Below are 25,228 nucleotides of genomic sequence, written 5' to 3'. Positions count from 1 at the left end.
ATAACAATATGTAATACCATAACCATTGTTAATTTCCTATCATCTTGTTTTGAAATTCTGTATCATTTGTATACTTTTTGTGTTGTTTTGTTTTTATCTTTTCTTTTGTTATTTTGTTTTTGTTCTTTTCTTTTTAAAATTAAAAAAAGAAAAGAAAAAATGTAGTGAGGGCCTTTTTGAAACAACAACAAAAAAAATCCAACATGACATAATTAGTTCCTGTTTACACATGTAAACTATATATTATACTCAATCGGGCTATAGTCTGTTAGTGTACTACACCATATAATAAGGACAAAGACACAAGAATTATATAAAAGACAAAACTCTGCCAGGGTCAGGGCTCAGCCTGTACATGTAAATCCACTGAGTCAGTGCTGGCACAAATAAAAGCTACTTCCTAAAAAGAGCCTCAGTGTCCTATCTCTCTATGCAAAAATCTTGCTACAGTTTAACTCTATATTCAGGAACTTTCCTGTATAAGGTCTGTGTCAATTTCTTATAAATACATGCACCAATGCTATAGTCCAGGGGTCAGAAATTATAACCTGTGGGCTAGTGCTCCCTTTTTGTAAATAAAACTCCACTGGAGTGTGGCCACACCCATTCACTTACATATTCACTATTCTTTCAACAAAGCTTAGTTTCAACAGAGACTGTAAGACCCACAAGGCTGAAATATGTACCATTTGATTCTTTAAGAAACAGTTTGCTGGTTCCTGGTATAGATTAGTTTACATTCTTAAAAATTACTGAGAACTTAAACTGCTTCTGTTTGTGCTATACCATTGGTATTTACCAAATTACTGCTGAAAGAGATCATGCTCCTTGAGTCCCTTGGCAAAGTTCTGTTTTTCAGGGTTTCCACAGCTGATAATCTTGACATGAAGTAATGTCTTTTTCAGACACAGAGCAAGCTAGCTTACTATTTTCTATAAATGCAGTAGATTCTCTCTGTGCTCAGTGTTCTTTAGCTGTGAAGCAAACCAAATTTTTATGCAGCATTCAACCAGGAGATGTGACATCAACCCTGTGGGACAGGAGGACAAAGAGAATCTATGCAAATATAGTGATACTCATGTCACTTGCTGCGCCATGAGTACTAAAGTCCTTTGTTTCTGACCCAGGGGGGTTTTGTATCTTCTGCCATATCCATGAAGCAGCAGCAGGCGAATTTACTAGCATGTAAGTAGTAAACTGTACGATTAAATCCAGACCCACTAATTAGAAATGAAAACTGAGAAAATTTTAAAATAGTTAATTCATTAAAAAATAATAAACCCATTCCATGCCCTATTAGCTTGGTCTGCCATAATAAAATATGAAAGGCTAGATGGTGTAAACAACAGAAATTTATTTCCTCAAAGTTCTAGAGACTGTAAATCCAAGATTGTGGTGCTGACAATTTTGGTCTGCAGTGAAAACTGCCCTGCTAATTGCAGACAGCTGCCTTCTGAGTACTCACATGGCCTTCCTTCCTTGTGTGTGCATGCGCATGCAAAACAGGGCTCCAGGCCACTCCTTCCCTTCTCGTGAGAAACCAAAGTTTAGATCCGACCTTTATAACTTTATTTATCTTTCTAAAGACTGCATGTCCAAATATAGTCACGTTGGGGGTACGGGCTTCAACTTATAGATTGTGGGGAAGATAATTCAATTTATAAGACATGTTAATATCAGTAAAACGTTTTATGAAAAACTTATTTTCTGTATTGACTTTATGAGCAGTGCATGTTTTATATTTTTATAAATAATTTTACTGTGTGGCTTTATAAGAAAAAGCTGGATTCTTCCTATCTAGCTAGCTAGCTAGCTATCTAATCTATTTTTAAGACAGAGTCTTGCTAAATTTCCCAGGCTGGCTTCAAACCTGCAATCTTCCTGCCTCAGCTTCCTGAGTAGCTGAGATTACAGGTATGCAGGTATCATCTATTTTGCATTCAATGTTTTATAATACTGTTATTTTGGTTGAGGTGTAGTCTTATACAAATACGCAGGTATGAAAGTGAGGAGTATTTTAATACTCACCTCAGAAAAGCGTAAACATTCTAATTAGAAGGTAGCAGCTAAAATAATTTTTTTAAAAAAAAGCTAATTGCATCTTGGAATCTGCAACCACATGAGTGAACTTTTGTTGTTTGTTTTTGGGTTCAAACTCAGGACCTTGCACTTGACAGGAAGGCACTGTGCCACTGAGCTATATTCCCAGCCTTTGTACTTTATTATATTAAAGTCTCTTAGCTTAATATTTTTAAATAAATTAAAATTTTTAATTCATCAGTTCTGATTTCTAATAGTACTTGATTTGAATAATTCTTTTATATTACAAGATTTTGCAACATCATGCTTTGATCACTGAGAAAATACTGGTTCACTTAACTGTGCAACACTTCTGATTTTTTTGGTTGAGTTTCTGATTTTAAAATGTTAAAATTTATCCTCATTGATTGCTCCACCAATCTCATCAAGAAGTCTTGAAATACTGGAGACTGTCATGCTCATTGCGGCAAATACAAATGTTTTCCAAACTTCTTAAAAATTTCGATTTTATCACTGGCAACATATTTGTTTCCTTAAGATAGTAGGCTTGCTTTGTTCATCATTGAGAACATGTTCTGCCAAATCTCCCTGTTTACATAATCATAGTTATCGCCTGATCTATCAAGTAAAAATGCAGCCTAAAAAATGGGTGATTTCATCTGGCAACTCAATTGCACATCTGCTTTTTCTAAAGGCAATCATCTTCTTACCTGCCATAGATATGCCTCACGCGTACTTCCAGTTCATCGCACAGGATGTTAAAAAAGTGCACCCGAGTTAAGATTTAATGGAATCACTAACTTTTACTGTTTCATCAAAGACAACTTATGTGAAAGCTGAATGTATTCATGTATTGAAAATTCATGATGGCAAAGAATGAGTACTAACACAGCTGGGTGCTAAGGAACCAGCAATTTTATTCACCACTGCTTTATGACATCAGTGCACATGTTCACACATGAAAAGGGAAAATACTGTCGTAGTATTATTATGAAAAGTTTTTTACCTCTTGGGTCATTGAGACTTTTCATTTTGTACACAAAACCGCGAGGTTTTTTCCTGTGGTCACTGTAGAGATTACACAGAAGATGTATCCATCTCCACAGAGTTGGTAGGAACCCAGTAACAAAAACAAATTTGGGCCAATCACATGATTACAAAGCTCACTGCGAACAGGACTCCTCGTGGTCAATCCTGGATTTTATAGAAGTTGTGAAGAAACAGTGAGAGCATCATAGGTACTGGAGAGGAAGCCTCCACACATATTGATTGGGAGCCTCAAGCTCCTGAGGCGACACTGGGGTCCATGGTCTAGTGAGTTGGCTAGTGACTGAAGGGCTCGGGGGCTCACCTGTCCACAGCTTACTTGGCCAGGGAGCTTGTCAAGTTCCTGCCTAAGAACTTAGCCTTGCTGCCCAGTTCCTTTTACATTTGGCCACCTACTCAGATCAGCAAGGGGCCAGTCTTGATCTCAGTGCAAAGCCCTACTATTGGGTTGGTAATGAAGGTAAATTTAGTCTACCTGGAATAACGAGACAAAATGACGTCCTAATCACTGACTTGCACCAGTTTGCAGGCTTTCGCCATTACCTTTGGGTTGGTCATTTTAAGATGCCCACCCCCTTTTGGATAATTGCATGACCTGAGAACTTCGGCAAGGGAGGGTCCTGGTCAAAGGGATCTTTGATAGACAACGATGGTTAGTCCTCGATGACTTGTATAGGCTGGCTAGTTTGTCAAGTGTGATATACCTGCTGGTGTCATCAGGAAGGGTCACACAACCCAGACCTGTCCCTTGCCTTCATTGATACTGAATTATCTTTGAGAAACCGGCACTATAATATCCCTAAGTGCAGAGGTATTTTTAACCTACAAGCTTACTTCTCTGGCACTTGATTCCTGTTTTCTTTCTGGCCCTTTGGGATTTTCTTTCTTGTGAGTTTAGTTATGTGTTGGAAAACGGGTAGTGATCATTTTAGCACTGTAGATGTTTAAAACAGGATAGTTTTTAGTTACTGTGATATGCCATATCCCAGAAGCTATTACTCCAATCAAAAATATTTTCTTCTAAGTCAGAAACAGAAATATAAATATTGTATGATCTTACTTATATGTAGAATCTGAAAAAATTGAACTCACAGGAGCAGAGTAGAGTAGTGGCTAGCAGGGGCTGGTTTGCGTGCGCGCGCGCGTGTGTGTGTGTGTGTGTGTGTGTGTGTGTGTAGAATTGGAAGGTGGCAGAATAGTGGGAAGCTGGTGGCTAAAGGGAACAAAGTTTCAGTTAGGAGAAATAAGTTCTGCAGATCTGTTGCACAGCTCAGTGACTAGTTAATAATAATGTATACTTAAAAGTTGCTTACAAAGGATTTTAGATATTTTTATTACAAAAAATAAGCAGGTGAAATGATAGAAGTGGTAATTAGCTTGGTTTAATTATTCCACAGTGTACGCATATATTAAAATATCTTATGTACACCATATATTCAATTTTCATTTGTAAATTTGAAAAATTAAAAGATATTTTCTTCAACATTAAATGATTAAGGAAAAATTCTAAAAAGTCAACCTGCCAAGAGGACTAACAGATTTCAATGGATTCTTTCATCATTGGAGGGGTAACAGTTTGCCTTCTTTGGAAGAGAAACCTACGCTAGATGTTTCCCTTACCTGTACCAAATCCTTCTATTGGCTTTCCCACCTGTGCTTCTTGGATGCTTTAAATATTCCACATCATGGTATCCCACAGCATGTTGATTCTGAGCATGAAAATATTTTTGAGAAAGTAGGGGGATGGGAGATAACCAGAAGGGTCAGTTGTCTTATCATGTTCTCTATCATTCTGAAATATCCAGAAGGACAGAAATATGAAGACATAGTTACATCAGCTGCTTGGTGACAATATCTTATAAGCCTAGGGTTCTGTTCAAAAAGATCTTGTATGTATCCTTTTTTTTATTATTATATGTATCCTAAACCATGCTCCAGTTTTAATTTCTCCCAAAGCCATAAATTCCAGTATTGCCTCTAATATTTATTAATATAATAAAATTATATTAATGCACAGCCATTGTCAAAATCAGTGGGTCTCACAGTGCAATACCTAAACCTGTGTTTATTATGCTCTGATTATGCTTCTCTTCCACCTTCTGTCACTCTCCTCTCTACTCTTCCTCTTCCCCAATCTAATAGTCCATCTTTTACTTCGAGGTACTTTTTAATTTCCACATATGAGAACAAGCTTCTTTGCCTTCCTCTGTTTGGCTTATTGTGCTTAACATGAAGATTTCCATTTCTATTCACTTTCCTGCAAATGACACACTTTACTTCCCTTCATGGTTGAGTAACAATATATCATTTTTTTATCCATTCATCCATGGATGGGCACTTAGGCTGATTCTATAACTTGGCTATTGTGAAAGTGCCATGATAAACATTGATATATAGGTAGCTCTTTTTTATGCTGATTTCATTTCCTTCGGATAAACACCCAGGAGTGGGAGTACTGCATCAAGTGACAGCTCAATTGTTAGTTTTTTGAGGAAACTCCATACTCCCGCCAACAGTGTATAGGGTTCCCTTTTGTCTATATCCTCACCAGCATTCGCTATTTATTTTTTATAAATAAATCTCAGCTGACTGGGATGAGACAGAATCTCAATGTAGTTTTGATTTGCATATTTTAATGGCTAAGCATAGTGAGCATTTTTCACATACATAGTTGGTTATTTGTGCTTCTTTTTGAGAACTATCTATTTGCCATTTTGTGTGAATTACTTGTTCAAGTTTTTAAAAATTCTTTATATATTCTGGATATTAATCCTCTATCAGATAAATAATTGACAACGATTTTCTCCCATTCAGTAGGTTGTCTCTTCAGTCTGTTCATTGTTCCCTTTGCTGTTGTTGTGGTTTGTGTCTGTGTATCCCCCCAAAGCCTCATGCGGCCATGGGGCAGGTTTTTAGAGTTTGATTGATTATGGGTGTGAGAGCTGCACCTGCCCTGGGGTGGATAGTTTGCATACGTAAGGGAGAGGAAAACGGTGCTTGAAGCGCCTGGTGTGTGCTTGTTGCTTAGCTGTGTTCTGCTGAAATGAGCTGTAGCTCTCTGCCATGTGCCAGTCTGCCTTGTAACCTGCCAAGTATGGACTGAAACCTCCACAAACTGTAAGCAAAATAAACCTTTCCTTCCTTAATTTTGGGCGTCAGGTATTTTGTCCCAGCAAGGAGAGAAAAGTAACCAAGACAGCTGTACAGAGTTTTTAAAAAGTCTCTTTTTTTTATTATTTAGGCTTATGTTGAAAATGGAAGTAAATTTTTCAAATGCTTTTTAAAAAGTAAATACTAATTAATGAATTTACTGTTACACTCAAAATTGTCTATGCTTAAGGTGAGAATCTTTGCCAATAGAAAGGCGCTGCTCCAAATTGTGAATGGTATTATGAAGAATTGCAATTTCCTTGTTTTTTTCTTCTAGAAGATGTTGAAGCTTCCTTCTGTAGCTACTTTGTGAGGAAACAGTAGCATCTGCATAGGGTTTTGATTTAGTCTGAACTCTTGCTAGCTTGGCATCAAACTCCAGCTGTGGTTTGATTATTTCACTTTGCTTTTCCTTTTCTTGAGTTACTAACTTTGCATTTAACTCTGAAATTTCCATCTCCTTTTTCTTTATTAGGTCTTTGTGCTTTTCTTCATTTAATTCAACTTTTTTCCACATATCTTGATAAAGTCTGCTTATTTCTATCTCATGTTCCTCTTCTTTGATTTTCATTTCATGTGCAAGTTTGGTGATACTATTCTTATATTCCTGTTCTTGAGATTTTTTGCTTTTCTTTTGTCATATCAACATTTCTTTTTAGTTGTTCATTTTCACCTTTGAAATTGTGTTGATATTCAATAGTCTGTTGTAGCCCTTTTATCATATCATGAAGAGCAGCACATTCTTTTTTAAATGAGACTTCCTTTGTTTGGATTACTTTTAATAAGCAGGTGGTCTTTTCCAACTGAATCTCCAGTATGTTATTCTTTCCACTGGTTTCTATTATTTTCTGTAGTCCCAGCTACTCAGGTGACTGAGGCAAGACAACCTCATGAGCTCAGTAGTTCTTGATCCCCTGGGCACCACAGTAAGACCCTTTTCTATATGCGAGAAATCCTTTATAAGTTTGTCAATATTCACACTGCTGACCTTCTTTGTACATCCTTCACTGCTTTGAGCCATGCTTGAATGTCATCCCCAGTTCCTCAAGGTCTCTCCTGCCCGACTCAGCATCTGGTCCGCTGATGATTCCAGAAGCTTTTTAATTTGATGCAATTTCATTTGTCAATTCCTGCTTCTGTTTCTTGAGCTAGTGGAGTCCTGTTCAGGAAATCATTATATGAGCCAGTATTTCGAGATGTTTCCTCTATGTTTTCCTCTATTACTTTCAAAGTTTCAGGACTTATGTTAAGGTCCTTCATCCATTTTGAACAGACTTTTTGTACAAGATGAGAGAAATGGGTCCAGTTGCAATCTTCCACATGTGGATATCCAGTTTCCCAGAACAATTTGAAGAGGATATGTGTTCTCCAATGCATGTCTTTGGCACCTTTGTCAAAAATCAGTTGGTCAGGGCTGGGGATTTAGCTCAGTGGCACAGCGCCTGCCCGGCAAGCAATTGTGAGTTCCATCCCTGGTACCAGAAAAAAAAAAAAAAAATCAGTTGGTCAAAGACATGAGGATTTATTTCTGGATTTTCTATTTTGTCTCGTTGGTCTATTGGTATATTTTTATGCCAGTACCATGTTGTTTTTAGATTATGGATCTGTAATATGCTTTGAAATCAGGTACAAAGATGCCTCTAACATGGGTCTTTTTGCTCAGGTCTGCTTTGGCTATTCTGTATGTTTTGTGTTCCACATGAATTTTAGGGTTTTTTTTTTTTTTTCCAGTTTGGTAGAGAGTATCATTAGCATTTTTTTCCTCAAAAATTAGTAATCATTAACATTTTGATGAGGATTGCATTGAATCTGTAGGATGGTTTTGGTAATATGATCAATTAAACAATATTAATTCTTTCAATCCATGAATGTGAGAGGTCTTTTCATCTTCTAGTGTCTTCTTCAATTTCTTTGTTCAGTATTCTGTAATTTTAATAGAATAAGGTTTCTTCTTCCTTGGTTACATTCATTCAAAAATATTTTATTTATTTATTTGCAGCTATTGTGCCTGAGATTGCCTTTGTGATTTCTTTCTCAGTCAGCTCATTATTGGCATATAGATAGCTACTCATTTTCCTAGCTTGATACTTTACCAGTTCTAAGAGTTTTCCGTGTGACTTTCAGGGTTTTCCAAGCATAGAATGTTATCTGTGAACAGGAATAATTTCAGTTCCTCCTTTCTATATGTTGAACCATCCTTGCAACCATCAAACTAAGTTGATCATGGTGTATGGTCATTTTAATGCTGTTAAATTCAATTTTAAGTATTTTACTGAGGATTTTTTTTTTAGAAAAGATCTTGACGAATAGTTTCAGATTGGCCTTAAACTCACAGAGCTCCTCCTGCCTCCATCTGCTGAGGGATGAGATTATAGGCCTGCACCACCATGCCTGGCTGAGGATTTTTGCATCTGTGTTCATCAGGGTATTTTTCTGTTGTGTCCTTATCAGGTCTTGGTCTCAGAGTAATACAAGTTTATAGAATGAGTCTGAAAGAGTTCCTTTCCTTTCTGTCTTTGAAGAGTATTGGTGTTAGTTCTTTTTTAAAGTCTGGTAAAATTCAGATGTGAATATCTCTGGTCTTTGGCTTTTCTTTACTGGTAGATTTTTTGCTACTGCTTCCATCACAGGTTTTTCAATATCTTTTTGGTTTAATTTTTGTAGATCATGTGTCTAAAACTGCCCATTTCTTCAGATTTTCAAATTTATTGGTGTATGATTTTTAAAATATTCCCCATTAATCCCATGAATTTTAGTAGTGTCCTTACCTCTAATTTTTTGGAGTTTTCTTCTTTTGGTTTGCTTAGCTAAAGGTTTGTCAATTTTGTTAACCTTTCAAAGAACTAAATTCTGTTTCATTCATTCTTTACATTATTCTTTCAGTCTTTATTTCTGCTGATTTTTGCTATTTCTTTCCTTCTACTGACTTTGGGTTTAGGTTGTTCTTGTTTTTCTAAGATCTTGAGATACATCATTAGGTTATTTTAAACTGGTTTTTGTTTGTATGTTTTGAGACAGGATCTCTCATTGAACTCTCGGTGACCCTCCTGTTTCACCCTCCTGAGAACTGGGAGTACATGCCATCAGATCTGGCTAACTCTGTTTTATAAATGTATGTACTCATAAAATTCTCTCTCAGTACTTCTTTCATTGTATCTCACAAGTTCTGGTATAATATACTTCTGTTTTCATTTGGTTTTAGAGATTTTTAGACTTCCTCTTTGATTTTTGCATGATGTACTGATGGTTCAAAGGTATACTTATCAATCTTCATGTGTCTGCATAATTGCTCTGTGTTATGGTTGATACATTGTGTCAACTTGGGGAGTCTAGAGGTTTGGCTAAGTAACTTAGCAGGAAGCCAGAGTGCAAAGATTATGTGAGAGCTGCACACCCCTTAGGTGGGGGTAGCCTGTTTACAAAGTAAGGCAGGGAAAAAGAAGCTGCTTGCCGGCATGCCAGCATTCCTCCAGTTTTGCTCTGGCTGTTTGCTGTTCAGCTGCCATTCCTCTTTGCTCTTGTTGCTTTGCTATCTTCTGCCTCAGAGCCAGCCAAGTATGGACTGAAACCTCCACAAACTGTGAGCTAAATAAACCTTTCCTTCCTTCATTTTGGGCGTTGGATATTTTGTCTCAGCAAGGAGAGAAAAGTAACCAAGACACTCTGGTTACTCTGGCTGTTGGTTTCTTGTTTTTCTTTTTTTGTGGGGTACCAGGAGTTGAACTCAGGACACTTTGCACCTGCTAGGCAGGCGATGTACCACTGAGCTATAATTACTTGTTTTTTTATTACATTCTAATAATATGTGTGGAATTATTTCTGTTTTTTAAATTTGTTAACATTTGCTTTATGAAGCCGGGCATGGTGGCACACACCTGTAATCTCAGCACTCAGGAGGCTGAGGTAGGAGGATCATTGAGAGTTCAAGGCCAGCCTGGGCTACAAAGTGAGCTCAAGGCCAGCCTGAACTGCATAGCAAGACCTTGTCTCAAGAAAAAAAGACTAGCTTTATGATTTATTATATGGTCTAGTCTAGAGAAAGTTGTATGTATTGATGAAAAGAATGTCTAGTCAGTAGCAGTTGAATGGAATATTCTATAGATGTCTGTTAAGTATAATTCATTTTTAGCATGATTTAACTGATGTTTCTTTGTCAATTTTTTTGCTAGGATAATCCATTGGTAAGACTGAATATAGACATTACCCATTATTATTATATTGGGGTGTATCTCTCCTTTTATGTTCAATTGGTGTTTATTTCTTACAATTGAGTTCTACAACATTTAGTACATGCATACTTATAATCATAGATCTTCTTGATGAATTGTTCCTTTAATATGCAGTGACCTTTTTTAGAAGAATCTTTTTTTGGTTCTTCTAACCAGTTTTGGCTGAAAGTCTGTCTTTTCGGGTATGATTATTTCAGCTCTGGCTTGCTTTCTAATTCCATTTACTTGGAATATCATGTTTTCATCATTTCACTTTCAGTATATATATATGCCTTTGCCAATGAGGTGAGTTTCTTTCAGGCAGTATATTATTAGGGGTGTTTTCAATGCAATCAGCCAAGTCAATCATTTAATTAGAGAACTATAATCATTTACATTGAGGGTTATTATTAAATGGTATGTACTTATTCCTATCATTTTGTTGTCTTCTGGTTGTTGTGAATATTCTATGTTCATTTCTTCCTCTTTTTCATCTTAGAGGTTTGATGGTTTAATGTATTAAAAATGTTTTTTTCTTTCCTAATCTCATACATTTTTCTACTCTTCTAGTGACACCTGTTTTTCCCCATAATCTTGAAATTGTGTTAGTTTTTCTTCCCCTTCTGGGTGCAGGATATCTTTATTATGACTTCTGTATGGCTGATTTGGTGCTCATGAGTTCCCTCAGTTTATGCTTATCTCAGGAGGTATTTGATTCTGAGGACTAATTTTGCTGGCTATTATAATCTAGGTTGGTAGTTATGTTCTCATAGGGATTGAAATATATAATCTATGCCCATATGGGTTTCAGAGTTTTTGATGAGACTGCTAATATTTGTTAAGCATAACTTGTTCTTCTCTATTGCAACTTTAATATTCTGTGTCCTGTACATTTGGCAGTTTAACTGTGTCATGGAGAAATTCTTTTCTGGCCATGTCTTTTGAACTCTGAATGCCTCTTATATTTGAATGTTTGTATCTTGTCCATATCTGGAACATTTTCTGGGGTCATCTCATTAAATAAGTTTTCTTTGCCTTCAGCCTGTAGCTCTTCTCCCTTGTCTATTCCAAGTTCATTTGTTCTTTTAAAGGTGTCTCACAGATCTTGCACATTCTGTTTATTGGGGTTTGTTTCTTTTTTTAATTTTAATTTTTTGGTAGGATATGTTTGCAGTACATAATGATCACATTCACTGTGAGAAGTTTGTACAAGTACATAACACATTTCAATTCTTTTTGTCCTTTTTATTTCTTTGGTTAATTATGCTTTTTTAAAAAATCAACCTTGTCTTCAAGCCCTGACATTCTTTGCTGTGCTTGGTCTAGTCTATTGGTGATGTTTTCAACTGAGATTTTTATCTGATTTACTGAGCTTTTCATTTCCAAGATTTCTATTTGGCTTTTTTCAGAATCTCTATCTCTTTATTGAATCCTCTCTCATATCCTGCATTGTCTTCCTTAACTTGTTCAGTTGTTTATTTGTATTGTTTTGGAATTCATTCATCTTTTTAAAAATTCTTCTTTTCAATTCTTTGATTAGCATATCATCCACTTTGATATCTTTGGAATATGTCTATAAAAATTAGGAACATTATGTCATAATGCTTTTTTTTCATATCCTCCTTTCTTGGTGGTGAAACTCAGGTGCCTTCTACTACTGAGCTACATTCCCAACCCTTTTTATTTTGAGACTGGGTCTCACTAAGTTGCCTAAGCTGCTTGAAACTTACAATCCTCCTGTCTCAGCCTCCTGAGTAGACAAGATTACAGGCATGTGTTACTGCACCCAGGTTATTTCCTGTGTATCTATGTTGACTTTGTATATCTGTTGGATATCTCTTCATGACTTCTCTTTACGATGTTCCATGGTTTACTGACTTACTGTACAATGTTGAGTTTAATTCCACTTTGATTTCATAGTGTAGTTTCCTTGTGAGTACTTTGGCTGTAATTAATGGGTTCTGATATAATGTATATTTTGTCAGAACCTCAGGAACCACCTTTCTTTGTAGGTTTCACAAGTGTGGGGTCCCTCTAGTGGTTCAGGTAGCTGTGTTGTAGACAATAAAATATATGGCATGTATCTTCTGTGGTTATTCTTCCAGACTTGTCGGCAGTTGTGGTCTAACAGGGCATAGGAGTGACCAGTGCCACAGTCTCTCATAGGTGTGATGTGTACAAATTTTGTATAATTTCTCTTTCTTTTTGTTATGAGACCAAATGTCCAGGAGCAGATCTTCAGGGCCCCCTAGGCATCCACACTTGGGGCTGGCTCACAGGCTGGGATCTTTTACTTTCTTTATCCTTTACCTTGAACTATCTGTCAAGGTTTGTGTGCTGCTGGATCATGGGTGGAGCAAGTGAAATTTCTGTTAGTTGGACTGGGAGGACAGCTCGGTGACAGAGCATCAACCCAGCGTGCTCCAATAGGCATGATCTGCAGCACTACAAAGAAAGAGGAACACAAACAACAATAATAACAGCAAATGAAAAATCAGAGACAAAAAGAAAGTAAAAACCAAATAACAATTCTTACAACCATATCAGCAGTAAAGAAACAGTGGAAGTAAAAATAATACAGAATAAACTAGAATCAAAAAAATGACTTATGGAAATTTTTTTTCTTTGCTGAGATTGTTAATTTTGCAGACCAGACTGAATATTTGCAGTGTAAGTCAATCAGACCTTTTCCTGTGTCTTCTTAGGTTACAGTCTCTGGAGAGAATAGATGCTTGGGGTTACTCATTCTTTCTTTTTACTTTTGTGTTACTTCTCCAGGAGACCAGCACTAGTAGTTTGTGGCTTCTCTGATATCTTTAGTCCTGACTACCTCAAGAGGAGAAGTGGTTATGGAGTTACAACTATCTACATAGGAAAGAGGGGGTCAGTACAATCTGCTCCCCATTGCCCTGATGTTCCAACACTTAGGTTCTGTGCAAAATCACATGTGCCTCCCCAGCCTCCTAAACTCCTGCAGCTGATTTCCAAAGATACTGATCTTAAAGCAGTAGTAAGCCCCATCTCTTTCCATGTAGTTTTAAATGGGTCTCAAGGCAAATAGTTGCTGAGTCAGGGCAGTAATGTTTGTGATAAGGTTTTAGAGACAGAAAACTCCAGGGGTCATTGACTCCGAAAATAGCAAGCAGACAGGGCCTTCTTTACATTGCTCCTTGTCACGGCACTAAATGTACACACTAGGAAGTCCAGTGATTTCTCAGTGCCGTTTTCAACACTGTATGTTTAGACTGCCCTTCTGCGTGGTACCAATTCCTGCATTAGGTGTGTTTAGTGGGTCTTCCCCCGTTCTTCTCTACCTACACCCTTTCCCACATTGCTGCACAACTGGTACTGAGGAGCTCTGTCTTTCCTATTCCACTATTCAGAGACTCTGGGTTTTTCCGAGTTTCGTGTCTGTCTGCTATAAATGAGTAGGTGCTCTCCAGTTGCTAGATTTTACTTTATGGAGAAGTGAATGAGTGCTGGGTACCTCTAATTTGTCATCTTGAATCCTGAATCTCTCAGTATTTACTGAATTTTAATTCCAGTATTGTTATTAAGGAGGGGTGTGAACCAAAACAAAAGGTCACTTAAGCTTTCGACCTAAGTATGTAAATATGAAAAGGTTCCAAATGTTTTCAACTGCATAGTCCTACAATTAAAATCTCATAAGAAAGCACGGCACATAAAGTGATGATAGTGGGATATTCATGTGTACGGGTGCACACGAACTGTTCACATCCTCCTGACTCCACACATGACCCAAAGATAAACAGCAGAGCATAGTTCAGACCAAGATGCTCAATGAAATTTCCAACAATCTACAGATGTGATAGTTTCCCTGAGTGAGACAGAATACTCCCCAGAAAGCAACCAAATTAAAATAAAAAATTATATAAACTTCAAATTTGTGGTATGATACTGAAATGAATAGTTAATAATGTAATGATAAATTCCAACAGAAGATGGCAGGCTTCAAAATATTTAAAAATATTTAAAGATTGAATATAATTTTGTTTAGGTCATTACCTTGAGCGGCAGGAGAAATCTAGTATATGTAAAAGGTTTCTAACTGACAAGAAAAAGTTTGATAATGTAATAGGTAAATCCACACCTTCTGATTATCAATTAGATTATCTAGTAGACTAAAAGATGTGCAGTTAACACAAGTATTCTGATGTTTGTTGCAAGATTATAACCCATTGTTCAACTGGCTTGGTTAAATAGTTTATAAAATAGTATTTGCAAGTATGATCACCTCAAATCAAATCTTACCTTTTTGTTTGTTTGGTGGTGGTGCTACTAGAGATTGAACTCAGGGCCTTCACACTGAGTAGCACACCCTATCTATTTTTATTTTTTGTTTTGGAATAGGGTCTCATTAAGTCTCTAAATTGTCCAGGCCGGGGTCAAACTTCTTGTGGCCGCAGCTTCACAAGGTGATAGAATTATAGGCTTATCCTGCCTGGTTTGCTTCAAATCAATTCTTTATTTAACACAGGCATAAATACCATGCAACATTTCCTCAGTAACTGATTTGGCTCTTAGTAGTGAACTTATTTAAAGACTGTGTACTTAATAAAATATAATTGGAAAGTTAGGGAGATAGATCTTTTGTAGATGGGAAGGAGACCAAGAGATGGTAGGAAGGGGGAGGGAGATGAGAAGAAGATGAAAGAAAATTAAGATGTGTTATGCACCAACACCCCATGAGAAACGTAATCATTATGTACTGCAAACATATGGATAAAAAATGTTTTTAAAACAGAAAGCACTGACTTTTAGAAACTGTCACTACTTTCTCTGAGTCCTGGACTTTTTGTATTGGGTTTCAGTCCACCATTAGACAAAGTAAGTAGCTGAGTATTAAAACAAAAGTAATAATTCATCAAGAAAAGCTTGATGAATTGCATAAAGATCATTGCGATGTACAAGCGGTGGTAAACCTATGGCATGCATGCCACAGCAGGCTGTTTGTATCACTGGAAGTTCTAACAGGTTCGCCATCACTGCTATATACTAACACGTAAGTATACGTAATAGTTTGCAGCACACTGACTCTCTTAGACTAGAAGACAGTAAATATTGCAGTGTAGGGTTTAAATTCTCATCTAGTCCTTTTTTATTAAAAGCAAAAAGGACAGCTTTTACTCAAAGCAAGCAGCTACATGACGCAAAACTAATTTGGAAGAATTTAGATTGAATAGGAACTGGATAGCATTTCTAGTACTTGGCCTATTATAGATACTTAGGCTTGTCCCATCTTTTCAAAAGTAAAGAAAAGATCCTTCAATTAATAAACACCAAGGTGTTCACTTTCCAAAATCATCATCTCTGACTAAGTAAATGATTACCTTTTTATCATTTGTGCCATGATCAATACTTTATGACAATATAATTTTGTGATATCCCTAGAAAGGAGAAAAACATTTACAGTGGATACTTTAACTCAACTTCTAAAAAAGTTAACAAACTCATGACTCACTTTCCAAGCGTGGTAAGTACCAGAGGGATCTGTCTGATATAATCTCGGGATACCATCATCATCAAAACCTACAATTAAGGCAGAAATACCAAAAGGTCTTCGTCCATTGCTCTGGGTATATTTCTGGAAAGTAAAATATAGCTTTAGGATAACCTTATTACTTATCAAATAAAAATTTTAATACTGAAGCATTAGTGTCAGAAGGATCTACTTTCCTGATTCTTCTTCTATGTACTATTACAATCCTTTCTGCACTAACCATAATTCATAACAAAATTTTAAATAGACTGTTATATATAAACTGTAAAATAAAATGACAAGTTTGCTTTTATATAGTTTTAAAATATTTTTCTGTTGTTTTGTGTATGTTTGATAATATAACTAGATTGGAATTTTTTTAATACAATAGATAACTGCATCTTTATATCACACCCTTTTGTTTCCCAGCAGAACTGATTTCAGTGTGTTTTAGAAGCACATGCTTGGTTTGCCTTGAGGAACACTTTAATTGTTACTATTATTGTCAAGTATTCTTAGTTGATACACTGTTATCAAGTATGTTCTGCTAACTGTAAACTAAGTTGTCTCTACTTAAAAATCCAAGTGAGACATTTCTTTCAGTCCCCAAACAAAGGATGTTTTGTTTCTGGTAAACAAAAAGCATATTTTTTTCTCTTAGATAATGGGGCACTGGAAACCAATTACAGTTATTACTTTAGTGTCAAGAGAACTTCCTGGATTTGTGCTCTAAGGCATGAATTCACACTGAGACTGAGGTTCCTAGATGTCATGTAATGAGGAAGCACTGACACAAAGCAGAAGACTAATGTGTAGGCAACTTTATATAATTGTACATAATTCTACGGCTATATATAACTGTGTGTGTAAGTCTGTGGCTGGATGTACTTTACTTCCTGGTCCTATCCATATATCAGATCTATTTTCTTATTTTTCAATTTTAGTATATAAATTTTTATGAGCCATTTCAAAATGTAAATATAAACACTTGAGCGATGTATATAAAAAGCCTGTCTCAGGTATGAAGTAAAATGACTAGAGGAAAGATATTTTTACTTTACTTGCTCAATCACTTTTTTTAAATAAAAAAGTAATGCATGCACAGAACTAAAATGATTTAAAAGTACAAAAGGTGCACATGAGTTACCAATCTTCAGTCCTGGAACCTCAGGCCTCCCAGGACAATCTCACTGTTACAGATTCGCAACTGTGTTTCCATAAATAATGTATGCATAGCTTTGATAATTTTAGAATAAGTCCTAAAACCACAATTAGGAACCTTGTATATACACTGTTGTCTCTTGTTTTTTGGTGGATGTTTTTTAACAAATGGGAAAATCAACAGAAAGAAAACAGAACAGTACAGATAACATAAAAATACTGTATTTTCTCTCAATATGAATTAATAAATTAAAAAAACAAATTTGTTGTAAGTCAAACTGTAGTGTCTAGAATATGTAAAGAGTTTGTGCAAAATATTTCCACAAATCCATAGTAACATCCAAACCAGAAAGTATTTTACATGCTTGAAATGCAGTAAATCATTTCATCCATAGTGCAATTCAACCAAGTAGCAGTAGACATTATTATAATGCTCATTTTATATGTACGAAAATTGAAGCAAAAGTAGGCTAAATACTTTTTCTGAAGCACCAACTAAGAAGTAGTAAGGCCAGGATTCAAATTGCAAAGTTCTGGCTGTCACAAGCATATGCTTAAAAGCTCAGTTGCTTGTTAAAAGGAAAGATTTTACAATGAGGAGAAATGGAAAAATCAAACTAACATGTGGAAAAATTCAAACTCATTAATTATAAAACATAAATTAAAACTACCACAGTACTGTATAATACTTATCTGGCAAAATAAAGAAAAATGAAAAACTCAGTGTTGATGGGTCCTCAGGGATAGCTGGTTACATAGTAAAATTTTGTTTGCTCTTTCTAGGAAGCAATTTATCTACATATAACCGGAGCCTTAAAATCAATTACAATCTCTAATCTTATAATCCCTTACTAAAAATTAATTTGAGAATAAAATTCAAACAAGAAAAACAAAAGCCATGACCGAGATAATGTTATTAGGATAGTAGAGAGAATGAAAATGAATATTAAAGAAATCTGAGACAAGGTAAAATTTCAAATAATAACTACAAACAGTCTCATATAGTAAAAGAATATAAGAATAATGCTGCCATCTATAAAGTACATACAAAATAAGTTTAACATAACATAATACTGGTGCATATCACAATTATATTTAAATATTAAACCATCTATCCATGGATTATGCATATAAATATAAATAAATCCATGGTTTAATATAAATATAAATCCATGGTTTAAATATTAAACCATGGATTCAGAAGAAATCATATCTAAACCTTATCAACTGTGTTTAAGTTTATAGATAAAATAATGTTTATTTCTTTCTAAAACTTTAAAGAATTATTATTATTCTATTTCCACAAGAATAGAAATTCCTTTAAAAGATTAGACTTATTCTTTTACATTATATATAATTAAACTGATTGAAACTGCTAGTAGTTAGATCACTCTATTCTTCTGGATAAGAGTGTAATTACGATGCAACTGTGAGAAAAAATAAAGAATTTAGGAGTTTTGTTTTGTTTTTGCCCCCACCCCAGAGCCAACAGAAAATTCTAGAAAGCACCTATGTCAATAGGCTTTCTTTTTCTGTTGTTAAATTCATTTTATTAGTACATATTTGTCATACGTAGTGAACACATTCATCATAGGAAATGTGTACCTGTACATAATATATCTCAATTCTTTTGTTTTCCCCCATTCCCCGCCCTATTCTTCAACCACTTTCCCCTCCCCACTTAAAAAAGCTTTTTTCCCATTTTTTCTTCTGTTCTCTTTTTTCTTTTCCTATCTTTCCCCTTCCCCTTTTCCCTCCCCTCTTCCTTGTTCCCCTTCCCATCTGAACATTTTCATACTACTCCCCAATACCTATCATCTATCTTAGTCCTATTTATGCTTTTGGTTTCTCACAAAAGAGAGACACTGCAGTATTTGAACATATGTGTCTGATTTATTTCACTTAAAAGTATGGTCTCAAGGTACATGCATTTACCTAAACATGTCTCAAGTTTATCCTTCTTTATGGCAGAATAGTAGTACTCCATTAGAGGTTCCATTTGACCCAGCTATTCCCCTTCTTGGTATCTTCCCAAGAGTTAAAAGCATCATAACACAGCAATATATGCATACCCATGTTTATAGCAGCACAATTTGTAACAGCTAAATCTTGGATATAACATAGATGCCCATCAATGGATGGATGAATACATACTTTAGTAGTTTTTACAGACTGAACACTTGCAGTGATTATATGATTTCTGTGATAGAACTTATAGTGATAGTAAAGGAGAAACTTTTAAAAAAAACTGTTAGAATATTAACTCACCTGCTTTAAAGTTGCTATGAAGCGAGTTATATACTCTACGGTGACTGAATCCTCAACTGTAAGCTTATGGCTCTGGCATTCCACTCGGGCTCTGTTTATTACTACTCTAGCATCTGCAGTCAGTCCTGGGAAATAGTCAAAACTTTACAAAAATGTATTTTCACAATACGTTTTTTGCTTGTCAAAAGGGTTTCAGCCACCATCAAATCTTTCTTATAACACCTCCACAGGCAACACATGCCCTTTATAAAGGAATTGTGGTTTTCTCCTAAATTTGGATTTATTTCCTTTTAAGACTTACTTTAATGTGTTTACTGTTTAAAGAAAATGGTTTAAAGAACAATGGATTAAACACTAATAGTAACCTGCATTTCTTTTTATGAAATAAGTCTTACTTCATTGTCAAGCTTACATTCACTGAATTTAAACTTCATTTAATAAAACTGCTATATGTCATATCTCAGTGTTTTGTCTGAGACTAAGCATTGGAAATCAAGAATGTTAAAACAGAAAAGGAAAACATTTGACCTTGCTATGCAATCCCTGAACATCTTATGCTTAATTCCCTATACTTCCATAAGGAGACAGAATATGTTCTAGCAAAAGAGTAATAAACTGACCATACACTTTAACTGATGCAGTGGCTGGAAACATCTGTATTAAGAACTTTGGCATTTGACTTTTCTCTGGTCATTTATTTCCTTCCCCATTCGCTTAAGACTAACTAGGTAGACAAAACATTCATTCATCAAATTTTGCAAAGGTAGTTATTTCTTACTTTGGTTTTTGCTGTCACAAAATAATTTCCTTTCATCATTTCAATTCTATTTCTACAAACCTGGAAGATTTTTCAGTCCCTGAAGACAGTATTAGTCAAAATAAAAAAGCTGTCAGGATATGCCACTATTTTTCAATCAGCCGAACACCCCTAAGGAGGGTGCGAATTCCAATCAGATACTCAGTTAAAGGAAGAGAAACTAATTTTTTCCTCTTTGCAAATGTTATGGAAAAGAAAGAAACACCAAGATATTGACTTAACCTACCTGATGGATTAAAATTTCAATTAGAACTATGACATGATAAAATATCTTAAAGTATTTCTTCTTTACAATGTGAATACAATTCAAAGCTAAAGAAACATAATAGGAACATACATCTTGTAAGTCTATAAAAAGTAACATATTTCTTATGAATCTTTATTATTTTAGAATAAAAAGTTGAGGAGCAGGGGCGTAGCTCAGTGGTAGAGCACTTGCCCAGTATGTGCAAGGCCCTGAGTTCTATCCCCAGCACTGCCAAAACAAAATAGAGAGACACATAAACAGAAAAAAGTTTTAAAGAAAATAACTCCCTACAGTTGTAAGTACAGTAACCTAATACACATCTTTTAATGTGTATGGTTTATTATCAAAGTTCATCAGAAATCTGTTCATAGAGTTGTGATTTTCCTTGGAAAATAGGTTGTTTTTAATAAGAATAGAGTACAAGTATATTTGTTATATAACTAAAGCAAAACTGAGGTAGTAGGGCTAACCATTATGCATCATTATTTTGGTCCATAGGTACCTGCAAAAGCCATGCAAACGTGGTCATCAAGAGCACAAATTTTCCTCACAGTTCTTTCATCTTGAAGCTTGGCAACCGATTTTTTTTCTACCCCAAGCACAACTATATTGGTACCTCGAATTCCAACCTGTTAAGTCATTAAAGGAATAATAAACTGAAACTTAAAACAGACACATTATTCTAACACATGACTTAAAGGAAAAGGCTTTCCTTAGACATTCATTCAGTGAAAATAAGAAAAGAAAACAAATAGAAAATGCAAAGAAAATACCAACAATGATGAAACAACACGAGTGTCTTAATCTCATACAATACACCTGAAAAAGTGCTATATAAATAATTCATTAAGGCTGGGCATGGTGGGGCACTCCTGTAATCCCAGCACTCGGGAGGTTGAGGCAAAACGCATGTATCTTTGCGAGTTTGAGACCAGCCTGGGTTACAAAGTGAGCTCAAGCCCTGCCTGAACTGCATAGCGAGACCCTGTCTCAAGAAGACAAAAATAATAATAATAATTTATTAAGTACTTTCTCTGAACTAGATACTATGAAACATGTTTTAAAATAGATTAGTATTTCACTCAATTTTCTTATCAACTCTATGAAACAAGTGCAACTTTAATGCCTATTCACTATTTAATAAACTGAAGCTTAGAGAACTTAGGTTTCTCAAGTGACACATCTATTTCCACATCCATGATAGGGACAATTAGTTAATATACAAATATTTATTGAACAAAATATATGGTATAATACAAATGGTACAGCCTTTGGATATGAAAAAATTTAAGTACAAATATGAGCTCTATAACTTTCTAGCTGAGTACATTCCACAAGCTATGAAAGCTTCCAAATTAGAGGTTCTACATATGTAAAAAGGGGATTAAATACTTTCCTTAATACTAAATAATATATAAAATACCTGTTATAAAATAACACTTAAATGTTAGTTTCTTCTTTCCTAACACCTCTAGTGTATTCTGTGTGGCAGAAATACAAAACAGGACTTATGCCATTTGGATCCTCAAAAAACTTACTAGATAGTTGGAATAAGAAGAGTAAACCTGAAATTAAAGAGAATATGATGCCAAATAATAAATATTGCCCAATACCTTGTTATAGAATTATAAAATCATGAAATGAAAAAGACCTGTGATGAGTGGAATAAATCAGTAAACATTTTACAAAGGAGGAGAAACATGAGGAGCTAAAGGGATGGAGATGTAACTCTGTGATACAGTGTGTGCCCGGCATTGAAAAAAATCTGTATATACATATATCTATATATCTCTTTCTATCTATTTGGATAAGTAAGGTGTAAGGTAGTAGAAAGAGAGGCACTTTTCCCTCTTCCTATTTACATGGGTAGAATCACATATTAGTGAAACCAAGAAATTGCCCCTTAACTGAAGAGCGTGCATGAAAGACTTGGATGGCCAGCCTCTGGAGCTGAGATTTGGTAAGGCAGGAAATACAGAGCTAATAAGATTTAGAGGTTAGAGAAAAGACAGAAAGAGGAATGATAATAAATCTTATCTTTTTCATGGGAACATTCTGATTTTATTCTTTTCCCTAAGAAGAAAGGCATTACCTCACTAAAATGTTATTCAAATGTAGGCGTTTATAGAAAAGGAAACTAAAGCAAAAACAAAACAGCCTTTTACCCCTACTTTATGTTGTCAGAATTGCTAAAAAACAAAAAAGTAGAACCCAAGCTGGATAATTATGGCTTATATAACTTTTTTGATCATAAATAATATCACATCCACATACTGGTCAAAATGGGTCAATCCTGGCTTATTTGTAACTAACTCATCATATCAACTGTTTATAGACATATTATTGTACCAACTATTATAATTAACAAGTTCCAGTATAAACTTTACCCTGTGTAAAAGGTCATAGCACCCTCAAGGAAACACAATGAATAACTCCATAAAAGATGCAAATTATAATTTTGGAATCCTGAGACAAAAGTCTCATCTTTCCAATGTATCTTTTAAAATGCCCACTATAGGTATTTTTATATCCTTACCCTTTTACAGCTCATTACAAAGGAACTATCAATCAGTTCTATAACATTCTTAAAACATTTTAAATGAGTCAATGTGGTTTCTTATTACACCCCTGTCTTCTCCCATTACTCACTTTATTTTAGGCTCTAAAACTTGGGCATTATTTCCTAACCATATGCTACATGCCAAGCTGGGAATTCTATAACTTTTTGTTTTTATCAAAATGGTACCCTTTTGGTTTACACTACATCAGGCTTTTCTTAAATTTACAATTTAAAAAAATTACTTATAAAACAGAAGCAAAACTAGTGGGCCCAATTAAATAGAAAAATACTTTAAAAATGATTCTTCTTTCCAGTGTTTTCTTTTTGCCACTTTTCATGGGATAGATTTATAATACAAGTGAATGATTTCCTTCCATTATGAAGTTGGTATGAAAAGTCAGAAAAGATACAGACACTTGTAGACTTAGAAATGGTCTGTGTATTCTCATAACTACTGTCTCAAGTTCCAGAATACACAACAAACATGCTCATGAAATTTGAGAGATTTTAAAAAAATCAGATTCTTTCGAGTTCATAAGCTAGGACTTGCAAACTTAGGGTAATAGATCTTTGGTCACTAGGGCACCTTTGTCCTTTTTCATTTTTATAAATCACAAAGATTATTGGATGTAGTCAAAATTTGGCAGTAGCATTACAACTACCTTGAGTATTTAAAAGTTTTTCAGTAATGTGGGTATGTAAGTCTAAAAACAGGATAAAGTTTCTTATAAAACTTCCAGTATTGTTTTAAAACAAAGCCAAACCAAATTAAATAAAAAGTGGCAGAAGAGTAGAGATTCTTGGGTTCTGAGCTGCTAAGGCCACCGTACATTTGGGTGGGAATTCTAGACATTTTTAACAGGTGTGTTTGAAGTAGCATTTTTAACCATTTCCTCATTGACAAGGATTAAATCCTCATTATATTGATCGTTTTATACTTCTGATGCAGGTCTAGCTGACTTTAATTTTTATCAAAATTATTCATTAAAAATGATTTCCAACATGAAAGGACTGTTCAACTTTTCCACGGTTATGTAAATTCCTAAGGAAGCAGGCCACGAACATTCAGGTAGGTTGTGCTGGACATACTCTTTCTCGTCAGACACAGCGTGAATCAATCTTGTAGATAAGGCTTCAACACACACACACACACCACCACCACCACCACCTAATTTTGTCTGTAGCCATCTTTAAGCAAAGGAAGACGAACAACAGAAGCCAATAAAATCTATCAACTTTTTATATCCTTACCCTTTTACAGCTCATTACAAAGGAACTATTAATCAGTTCTATAACATTCTTAAAACATTTTAAAAGAGTCAGCGTGGTTTCTTATTACACCCCGTCTACACCCCACCTATTCCAGCACCTATTACACCCCGCCACTTCCAGCAGTAATTTCAGAAGTAGTATTCCCTTCAATTAAAAAAAAAAAGTAAGTAATTTTCACAAGCGGGGTACTCTAGTCTCCTCTCTTGGCCCTAAAGTTGGAGCAGAAGCCTGCCCGGGGCAGCGGGGTGAGCAGGGTTGACAATGCACAAGGGTGATGATAGACGTTGCTTGCTCACCGCAGTGGATCCCTTCTTCACTGCTTCCTGGGCATATTCCACTTGGAAAAGATGTCCATCTGGGGAAAATACAGTGATTGCCCTATCATACCGAGAAGCCATGGCACTGGTCTACAAGGATTACCGTCGCTCATCAGCCAGCACCAAACTGAGGCTGGCGGGGGTTGTCGGGGACCGCTGGCGCCACCACGCGCTAGCCGGAAGTGCTCTCCAGCGCGCCTCAAACGGCTTCCCAGAATTCCTTGCGCTCTGCCTTTCACCGATTTCCGGAGTTTCGCGTCTGTCCAGCTGCGTAACCCCAGCAATGCCCGGGAGTTTTCCCTGTTCTTTTCCCTGACTTTCCTACCTACCCCATATCTTTGTTTCCCATAACAATGTTGCCTTTATTCAAATGAATCAAAGATTAGGGCGTAACAATGAGGTCAACAAAAGTCAAATATTTTTGCCTTTTAGAAGAAAAAATAATGAGTAACATTTAAATCTCCTCCCTTTGGTTTCCAGTTCTCTCTCTCTCTCTCTTTCTCTCTCTCTCTCTCTCTCTCTCTCTCTCTCTCTCTCTCTGCTCCTCCTCCCTCCCTATTCTCTAATCTTCTGTTCTTTGAGCCCAGGAAAGAAATTCTAATTTTCTAAATAATGTTTATCTGGTTTTTTTTCCTTGTGAG

At 35.6% G+C, this 25,228-nt stretch overlaps 1 protein-coding gene and 1 pseudogene across 1 annotated transcript in view; both read right to left on the bottom strand.

Moving 5' to 3' along the window:
- The window catches only part of Psma8 (proteasome subunit alpha 8), a 48,869-nt gene extending 24,116 nt beyond the window's left edge, over positions 1–24,753 (bottom strand). Inside the window, exons 1-4 of the mRNA XM_005372729.2 lie at positions 24,567–24,753; positions 20,941–21,067; positions 19,375–19,499; positions 15,928–16,050 (exon numbers count right to left, since the gene is read on the bottom strand). Of these exons, the coding sequence (XP_005372786.1) occupies positions 15,928–16,050; positions 19,375–19,499; positions 20,941–21,067; positions 24,567–24,668 (477 nt within the window). The 5' untranslated portion in view covers positions 24,669–24,753. The remainder of the gene's footprint in view (positions 1–15,927; positions 16,051–19,374; positions 19,500–20,940; positions 21,068–24,566) is intronic.
- LOC102013356 lies at positions 6,304–7,615 on the bottom strand (annotated as a pseudogene).
- Positions 24,754–25,228: the final 475 nt, after the last annotated feature.

The sequence above is a fragment of the Chinchilla lanigera genome, unplaced genomic scaffold (genome assembly GCF_000276665.1).
Source record: "Chinchilla lanigera isolate Chin_1 unplaced genomic scaffold, ChiLan1.0 scaffold00001, whole genome shotgun sequence".
In the NCBI taxonomy this organism is placed as follows: Eukaryota; Metazoa; Chordata; class Mammalia; order Rodentia; family Chinchillidae; genus Chinchilla; species Chinchilla lanigera.
This window is presented reverse-complemented; position numbering and strand designations above follow the sequence as displayed.